Here is an 8,690-nt window from a genome sequence, read left to right on the forward strand (position 1 = left end):
TGAGCGCGTATGTAGAAAAAGGAAGGCATTAAATTCTTTAGGCCTATATTTTTGTAGTGCTAAAAATACACAGGACGTATTAAATCAGTGCCAAATATTACACACGTCTCAACGTCAGCCGTTGGATGGAGGAAACCCACAGCATCCAACGGCGCAGGGCCCAGGGTGGGTCTATATAAACCCCCTGTGGCCACAGCCCTCTTCCCTAAAGCCACCACCGTCTTCCTCCCGTCCGTTTCTCGCATCGGGAGGCGAGAATGGCACCGCACTCCCCCGCCGTGAAGCTCCAGTCCCGCGCCGCGCCGGCGCCGTCGTCGGCGATGGGCGCGCACCGGTGGTCCCGCCCCATCGCGAAGGGCCCGCCGCGCAAGATCAGGATCGTGCACGTCCTGGCGCCGGAGGTGATCAAGACGGACGCGCGGCACTTCCGCGACCTCGTGCAGCGCCTCACCGGGAAGCCGAAAGGCGGCGCAGGGTCCTCCTCGTCGTCCTCGTCGTGGTCGGCCGAGTCTTCGTCCCAGCAGGCGGCGGCAGGCGGCTCGTCGTCCGACGCCCGCGCCGTCGCCGTCGCGGTCGCCCCGGAGGCGGCGGCGGCGACCGTCAAGGCGGAGGTGAAGGAGGAGGAGGGGGACGCCGCATCGCCGGAGGAAGGGTTCGGGCGCGCGTTCGGGGAGGCAGGGGGCACGACGACGAACGACGCCTTCTTCCAGGACCTCGACGAGTTCCTCCTCGGCGGATGGCTTTAGTCTCTGATCGGTCAGCGGCCCGCCCCCATTAGAGCTAAGTCCGAGAATTTTTTGCCCCCTGCTGTTGTTGCGTAGGACGACGGTGACGGTTCGGTTCGGTTGACAGAGAGATCCCCCATTTCGGCCTGGAATTTTAAGTTATAGAATTGGGTTTCCTGCGTCTGTTACTTCTCCAAGTTTGTTGATATTTCAGTTGTGTTATTCAAATTTGAACCCGCACATGGAATGGAAATGCAAGATTAGTTTGGTTGTTTTGATGGCATTGGGTGTTTGATTCCAACCTTGTTTTCTTTTCGTCTTCTGGGATAGAGATAGAGATAGGCAGGCGCATGCTCTGAACTGAACTGACGATGAAGGAAGACATGGCAGAATTGTTTGCAGCGTCAGCCTGTCAGGACAGGAGTGGTTAGGTGCAGGACTAACAAACCTTGCGCTGCACCTGCACGCACGTACAGGATGATCGCAACACGATATTTTAAAAATAAAAGACTGTTTCTCACGAGGAACTAAACATTCAGGTAGAATGCCCTCCTCTAGCCTGTGAGGAATGACATATTATACTATGATTATTACTCCTGATGCGAACAAGGGGAAGATTTTACAATGGCCGTAATCACCGGTCCGAAAATGCAGTCGCTGGCATGTGGCTCCATGATCCACATTTCATCTTCTTGCTGGATGTTTGTATTTGAGATAGTATACCAAGCTAACTTTGGTGTCATTTGCGCCGATGCAAAGCTGGGTGCTGGAATTATATGGAACAAAACAAATTACAGTAAAGAGTTATTTACTGCCCATTTTGCATATCTAATTTTTCATCGCATCTGAGTGCTCAAGTATTGCTCAACTCCAGGATAGCAGTAACTACTCTAGCCAGCAGCAAAAAGGAGCTTGAGTTTACACACTCAAGTGACTGCTAACATATGCACTACTTTTTCATGTATGTGAAAACCTGGAAAGTGGTAAGACAGAAAAGACATCTCTGAAAAAGTTAACCATAGTGCTCCGGTAAGTGCCCAAACACTAGCTTTGATATTCGGGGATCACTACATCTGGCGTGTTCTCCATTGGATTTGGTTGCGGCCCTTCTAGTTTTGTCAGGACATCAGGTGCTCCAGCAGCATCTCGGATAATCTAAATGAGAAGACAGAACAACCATGAGAAGTTGCGACTTTTCGATCCTTCCAAAATACTGTATTAGTAGGACGGATAATATGAGATTTCAAACCATTCATTCTGTACTTTGTGGAACATGATTAGATTGACTTGTCTAGAAGAGAGGATCGAACTGACGCTACTGTATTGGTAGGCTGATTAGATTATCAGCATCTTAAACTTGCAAATGACGTTGATAAATGCCATAAATCTGGCTTCTTATCGATGATTTTTAACAACAACAAAAGCTGACAAATATGTGCATTTTTTCTTCTGGTCTTGCGTACGGGATGCTCAACATTCTCAAGAAGATACCATGGACTGGTACTTCAGAGGATTAAGAGCCTTCATTTCCACTGTATAGATAAAATGATGATGCTAAACCTGTGCAGCATTCAAACTCAGTATGTCATCAGCTTTTATTTTCTCTGATATTAATGTGTTTATGGGCCAAGTACAGAATCAGGTATGTTTTCTCTAAAAGAACTAGGTATAGTCCAGTAATTATGTTCAACATGTGACACTTAGTAAGACATATGGTACAACTCAAGCGTGGAAGCTATAAAAGTACTGATTCCATCTTTTGTGTTAGTTCATACAGTAGATAAAACCAAGGGGTTACTTCCAAGATGGATGGTGGATGCCATATGGTCACAGTGTAATGTACACAGGTACAAATGCATGTTATCACGATATGATTTTGGTGTTCACTTTAGTGTGTGATAAACTGATAAACATACCAGTATTTCTTCATCAAGGTAGGAAATCATGAATAAGCGCTGGTACATCCCATCTGTAATAAAAAAAGGGGCCATGCAACGGAATTAATCAATCCATGTAACATACATGACAATTATTAAAGATTCATGGCATCACAGAATGAAAAATAGCATAACTATATTGAACCATCCTGTGATGGTGCACTAAATACTGCAGGCAGACAAAAGTATTGCAGATGGACAACATGGATAGAGAGAACTAGCTACCGTGATGTCATGAATACTGTGAGCATTCCTTTCTTGTCATGGTTGGAAGTCAAATTTCAGAAGAAACAAAAGGCAGCATTCCAATAATTTAATATTTTTGGCAAAAAAATCAGTGATTACAAATGCATTGAAGCAAGCAGCAGTTTTTTAACAAGAAAAGGTCAGTAATAAATCCTGCGTTTGCGTTGTATGAATTGGCAGTATGTCCTAATAAAAATGGAAAAGTGATGCAATAACAAGAAAAGGTCAGTAATCAAGCCTTATGTACTTACTAAGAGGTAGCTTAACCCCCTCCGAAACAGCATCTCTTATAGAGGCAGGAAGTTGCTGTAGAGCTCCTGCAGTTTGTCCAAGTAAGCCCTTCAGTTGTTCAGGTAGTGTTTCTTCACTGATTTTGGGAGTTTCCAAAAATGCCTCGACGTATTCCTCTTTCATCCTGATAGGCCCCTCCACGGACAGTTGAGTGGTCAGCACGAATCTGTTTTGTATCTGCATACACAAAAAGGCGGTAAACTGTGAGGCATGAATGGAACAACAGAACAACATGGCCATATACAAAATATACAGCTCCTGGATAAGACAGATAAATGGCTGCCAGCAATGCCTTAGTATGAACGTGGGATCTTGGCATCTTGCCACATTACAAGAGCTACTTCTCAGAATTTCATTTGAAGAAAAAAATTAGCTATGCATGCTGTAGGCAGGTATATAAATGGCACAGACATTGCAAACATGAGGTAGTTGTAAAGGCAGATCCAAAAACGCACAAGGGTTGTAGGCGACTTCCCACAAGTTTTGAAATTACCGTATTCAACAGCTTGACGTTCGAGGAAATTTTGCAGTAGCCATCCCTGATCACCACATCAAGCCCCGTAAAGTGTGCGACACTTGTAGGTGACCTCCTACGAAAAGAGTATACTCGCTATGTGATACACATTTTTGCCAGAGAAAGATCAATTTAGATTTATGTATTTGCAACACACTATGACAATATAAATTTTACAAACCAGGTAACTTATTCTTATGAGAATAAAGTAAGGAGAGCTCTAATTAAAATGGTGAGTTCATTGTAATGTAACTTGCATCCAGAAATAGTGGCGTACTCAAACAAAAGCTTGGATGCAAATGTTCCAGGACTGCTATCACCAAACCATTCAATGTTCCATCGACCTTCCAGATAGGGTGATCTGAAAAATGAAGCATACGGTTAATGAATAAGGACCAACAAAATGTCCATACACAACAACTATTTTAATCAGAGATGATGGAGTTCCTCATGTATATGCGACATGAAAATGCTGAGATGAATGGAAGTGATTAGTTCCTAAACTGAATATAATGAAAGCATATTGATCTTATTTTGATGATGGTCCGCTTGTTGAGAACTGCACGGACCCCTTCTTGATAGAAATTCCATTAATTAGTGCCACCCTTTAAACTTCTGCGCTGTTGTGGAAGCTACTCAAATAAGCCACAACACATGATACCTTTCTTCAGCTATAGCACTTAGTCACTTACGTCGTGGGTCGAGGAGTGGGATCGAGGCGTTCGAGGCCGACGATGCGCTCATTGACGTCGATCTTCTGCATCTCCGTGGTCTTGCCACTCACAAAGGATTCGAAGCCTCCAGAGTCCCTGAACTGAAATGGGCAGCAGTTTAAGTACTCAGGCCGTGAATGCAGAACCCAACTGTCAACATGCAGACACGAACACTAATAAGCTCATGATTCGGTGGGCTCTGCAAAATCGAGGCGTTTACTCGGCAATCAAATCGAAAGCGGTGCAAAAACTGAGTGTCGCTGGGCACAATTGGCTTATTGAGAAACTGATAACGAAATCAAATCGACAGCCGCGCACTGGGCAGCGGATACGATTCGTATGGACCAGCACGGCAGTACGGGGCAGGCCGTGGCCATTCATTCTGCGAGGAAGGGGAACAGGAGAGGGGGAGGCGGCTCACGGCGAGGAGGAGGGACTCCTTGGCGGAGAGGCGCTCCATCTCGCGGGCGTAGCTGGCGGCGGGGCCGCCCTGGAACTGCGCCGTGGCCCTGCAGCGGCACGCGGCGGCGCGGCGGGGCGCGAGGCGCAGCCGGCCGCAGACGGCGGGCAGCAGCGGAGGGGAGGCCGGGGCGAGCGTCGCTGCGGCGGCGGCGGCCATGCCGGAGGAGGCGACTTTGCCGTGCGTGAGCCGAGGGGAGGAGAGAAGAGCGGAGAAGAGCTCGAGATGTCGTGGTGGTGCTGGAAGCGCTGTGCTGTGTAGGCCAGTCCACGTAGAACAAAGGAGAGAGAAATGACCGTCGGAGGTGTAACTGGCCCCACATGTCATTGACACCACTGGTGTACACCACCTCAAAAGTCAAACTTTTTATGTTTGACCAAGTTTACATATAAATGTCAAGATCTACAATAGCAACCAAATAAATAAAATTTGAAAACATAATTAATGATGAATTTTGTATGGTAAAGTTTGTTATTTTTCTGTTAAAAGTTAAGAGACTTGAAAAAAAATACTCAAAAAGCAATCATTATATTTTTGGAATTTTGGAACGTAGGTGTATTATGTAGCATCATAGAACATAACCTCAGAATCAACAGAGGAATCAGTGACCCATCTGCTGTCAACACAACTGGATAATCACCAAGGACTGTGAAGCAGCCGCCAAATAAAAATGCAAGGAGAAAACTCGAAAGGTGACTAACTACACTGGGATGACAGCAAGAAAGTTCTGAAGCGTATTTCATTCAAAAAAGCTGAATCTAAATCACAATCCATAGAACCAAAATACAACAGGCCTAATCACCTAGAGCCAACAGCAAGGGAGAACAGAATAGTCACAGTAGCAGCACAAGGAGGAGTGAGGATCCACCGCAGCAGCGGTGTCATCAGACGGCAGCACCCTTCCGCTGCTCGGTCTCGCCGTGGGCGAAGTGGCAGCGCTCGCCGAACGTGCAGGTGCCCTTGAGGAAGTTCTCGCATATCTTGGTCTTGTAGTTGCTCCTGCCTCCAGGCCCACCGCCGCCGCCGCCTCGGACTGCGGGAGCCGCTGCGCCTGCAGGGTTCTTCGACGGCGTGCTGGCGCTGATGCTGGCAATGAGATCACGCACCATGTCGTTGGCTTGCTTTATCTGGTCAAAACTGCCTTCCAGCTCAATGTTCTTCAGGTCTGGGTTTGATTCGTGGTCGCGTATCGAGAGCTTGACCCCCGTGATGCGGCAGATCTGCTTCGTGTTGACCCCACCCTTCCCGATGATGCCTCCGGCGAGAGCAGCATCAACACTGACCTTGCAGGTGGACGAGGCGCCAAAGTTTCCAGCTGGAGGGCCCATCGAAGCTGGCGGAGGTGGTTCGTGCCGACCTCCATATCGACCACCCATAGGAGGAGCATAGGAACTTTCCTGGGACATGTAGGAGGATGGTGCCCTGCCAAGCTCCCTCTCGCCATGGGCGAAATGGCACTTGTCACCAAACTTGCAGCCTTCTGCAGTGTTGTACTTGGTGCACATGCGTGTTTTGACACCAGAAGCAGCATGATCCGCAGGAGCTCTTGACGGTGCAGACACAGCAGCATGGCCTAGGCTGTGTGATTTTGATACTGCCTGGTATCCACCAGGGACAAAGTGCGCAAAGTGACATCCCTCACCAAAGGGGCACCCAACAGTGCTGCATCATTCAAAACAATACAGATTATGTACTGATCTTGCAATAACAAATACAGTAAGTAATGATAGCTGAATGAGCAATGAGAACTGAGCGAACTTAGTTACAAAGGACGGTTGTAGTGCTGTATACCAAGACAGAAGATTTCTCATAACAAGATAACAGTGTTCAAATGCAGAAGATCACGTGTATGACATGTTATCAGTGCAAATGGCCCAAATTGACATAATAACAGAAACATAATTGTAAAGTTGCATGAAATCCTGTCTAACAATTTTCAGTATATAGGAATCCAGGCAGGTGCGAGATTGAACCAAGATCCACAGAGACCACAATACTGCATATGACATGTATATGTGTGTGCTTAAAAGGATGCTTTCATTACTCAAAATTACTAAACCATGTTAGTGCAGACTCAATTACCAAGTAATAGAGAAGAAGGCCCTATCTAGAGAACAAAAAAAACATGAACCAAATGTGAATTGAGGTACTATTATTATCTTATTTATTTAAACGCTATGAAAGAAAAATATTAAACGTATCTACTTTGATCATTTGGCAACACTGCGGTGCATGAATTACAATTTGCAACAGTTCGTAAAGCTTCTGCACCAAAATAAAAGTAGAAGGGAAGAATTTAATTCGTAACTGCAATACACAGTAAAAATTAGAAGGTACCGTTCTGATGTTATTTTGGATAGGTTAAGATTTGAACCTGAAAAACTTGGTGCAAGGCTTCGATTTGCTTGATAGACCAGTTTGTTGTGACTCCGATTCTGTTGCATGAAATTAATTACATTTTTCCACTTGTTAGAATTTGCATTGTTGATCTTCTATTCAAGTAAACATATACAATTTGCGTCCAATAAATGTGATGAATGAACATAATTTTAGATAAGATAAAGATGATATTCAATGGTGCTTATCCTGCAGAAAACGGTTATGGTTACACCGACGCTGCATATTGTTGAAACATGATAACTAGAAATAGATCATAATATTCATCAATGATGTTTAACTTGTGCTGCCATGTTTCTCTTCTTGCAATGGAGTCCTCCAATTCCATTTTGATCAAAAGCAGGTGGTTTGCTTTTCCAAATTTGTTTCCCATCACCATCACCTTTCCCACGTGTTCTTTCCTTCTTGTCAAAGAAACCTCGTCTTGATAAACTTTTTAGTACGTCCTGCTCTTAGATGAGTTGGTTCAGACTTGGGTTGTCAAGCTATTTTTTTCTGTACTGGATAGGTATTTCATTACGGTAGCAGACACGATGCAGGTGGGTCTTAATTCCACTCGACCGCAAGGAGCTGTACCGGCGCGAAGAGGGCATCCCATGGATTTGGCATAATTATCAACCTACCGCAGGGATTTGCCGGCACTACAGCATGGATACTTCCGCACATGAATACTGTCAAGCAAGATGCAGGCAAATCTTATCTTATACAGAGGATAACGGCACGACACGCTCGCGGACCAGAACCTAGAGGTACTCTAGAGAGAGCCGAGGCTGCAGATCCAGCGGCAGGAGCCACACGACAGGACGAGACCCAGCGACGAGACCTATAGAAAGCATATGAGGGGGCGGGGAGAGACGGGAAAGCGGGGCCTTACCTCTCGAGCGCTTCCCGCCTGCGGCGCCTCCGTTGGCGGACTCCGGCCGGGATCTCTTGCGGGCGGCGGCATCCATGGCGAGCCCTCCGCGTCGAGGCGGAAACCCTAGCTTGCGGTTTGGCGGAGGCGGAGTGGGGCGCAGCGGAGGGAGGAAGAGGCCAAGTGCGAAATCGCTTCGGTCGAGTTAACGGCCAGAGTCGTGGGTGTGCAGGTGGCTCTTTCGGTGACTGGGCTTTATAAGCCCAGGTTTTGGGGCTCGGCCCTCGAACCGGATTGGGGGGCTCCCGAACTCCGACGGGGGAATTCGTATTTCGGCCCAGTTACGTAGACGCTTCTGTCACCCAAATCGGCTACACTTTCTCAACAAAAAAAAGCCAAATCGGCTACACTTTCTCAACAAAAAAAAGCCAAATCGACTACACTTTCTCAACCCCTCAAAAAAAAAAGACTATGCTTTCTCAACAAAAAAAAATCGACTACACGGCATCAATCTGAGCTCGATTTTCTCAACCAAAAAAAAAGAACAATCTCAG

At 46.4% G+C, this 8,690-nt stretch overlaps 3 protein-coding genes across 3 annotated transcripts; 1 reads left to right on the forward strand and 2 right to left on the reverse strand.

Moving 5' to 3' along the window:
* The first annotated feature begins 218 nt into the window (after nucleotides 1-218).
* Nucleotides 219-1,003, forward strand: LOC123050213 (uncharacterized). Its single transcript, XM_044473038.1, has one exon. The coding sequence runs from the start codon at nucleotides 258-260 to the stop codon at nucleotides 744-746; it is 489 nt and encodes a 162-aa protein (XP_044328973.1). The 5' UTR covers nucleotides 219-257; the 3' UTR covers nucleotides 747-1,003.
* Nucleotides 1,004-1,467: 464 nt separating this feature from the next.
* Nucleotides 1,468-5,154, reverse strand: LOC123054762 (probable plastid-lipid-associated protein 9, chloroplastic). Its single transcript, XM_044478607.1, has 7 exons — nucleotides 4,848-5,154; nucleotides 4,406-4,527; nucleotides 3,991-4,074; nucleotides 3,693-3,789; nucleotides 3,160-3,376; nucleotides 2,642-2,694; nucleotides 1,468-1,880 (listed from the first exon to the last, which is right to left on the reverse strand). Exons 1-7 carry the CDS (start codon nucleotides 5,043-5,045, stop codon nucleotides 1,770-1,772), a joined length of 882 nt encoding a protein of 293 aa, XP_044334542.1. The 5' UTR covers nucleotides 5,046-5,154; the 3' UTR covers nucleotides 1,468-1,769.
* Nucleotides 5,155-5,597: 443 nt separating this feature from the next.
* Nucleotides 5,598-8,410, reverse strand: LOC123054763 (zinc finger CCCH domain-containing protein 31). The gene is made up of 3 exons (XM_044478608.1): nucleotides 8,158-8,410; nucleotides 7,261-7,321; nucleotides 5,598-6,548 (listed from the first exon to the last, which is right to left on the reverse strand). Exons 1-3 carry the CDS (start codon nucleotides 8,231-8,233, stop codon nucleotides 5,771-5,773), a joined length of 915 nt encoding a protein of 304 aa, XP_044334543.1. The 5' UTR covers nucleotides 8,234-8,410; the 3' UTR covers nucleotides 5,598-5,770.
* Nucleotides 8,411-8,690: the final 280 nt, after the last annotated feature.

Source organism: Triticum aestivum, chromosome 2D, assembly GCF_018294505.1.
Source record: "Triticum aestivum cultivar Chinese Spring chromosome 2D, IWGSC CS RefSeq v2.1, whole genome shotgun sequence".
NCBI classification, from domain to species: domain Eukaryota; kingdom Viridiplantae; phylum Streptophyta; class Magnoliopsida; order Poales; family Poaceae; genus Triticum; species Triticum aestivum.

Coding starts and splice junctions, on each gene's coding strand:
- LOC123050213 (XM_044473038.1), top strand. CDS start 258: ATGGCACCGCACTCCCCCGCCGTGAAGCTCCAGTCCCGCGCCGCGCCG.
- LOC123054762 (XM_044478607.1), bottom strand. CDS start 5,045: ATGGCCGCCGCCGCCGCAGCGACGCTCGCCCCGGCCTCCCCTCCGCTG. Junction 4,528..4,847: donor AGGAGTCCCTCCTCCTCGCC/GTGAGCCGCCTC, acceptor TGCCCATTTCAG/TTCAGGGACTCTGGAGGCTT. Junction 1,881..2,641: donor ACCTTGATGAAGAAATACTG/GTATGTTTATCA, acceptor CTTCTCATTTAG/ATTATCCGAGATGCTGCTGG.
- LOC123054763 (XM_044478608.1), bottom strand. CDS start 8,233: ATGGATGCCGCCGCCCGCAAGAGATCCCGGCCGGAGTCCGCCAACGGA. Junction 7,322..8,157: donor AGGCGGGAAGCGCTCGAGAG/GTAAGGCCCCGC, acceptor TTCATGCAACAG/AATCGGAGTCACAACAAACT. Junction 6,549..7,260: donor CCTTGCACCAAGTTTTTCAG/GTTCAAATCTTA, acceptor TGAATGATGCAG/CACTGTTGGGTGCCCCTTTG.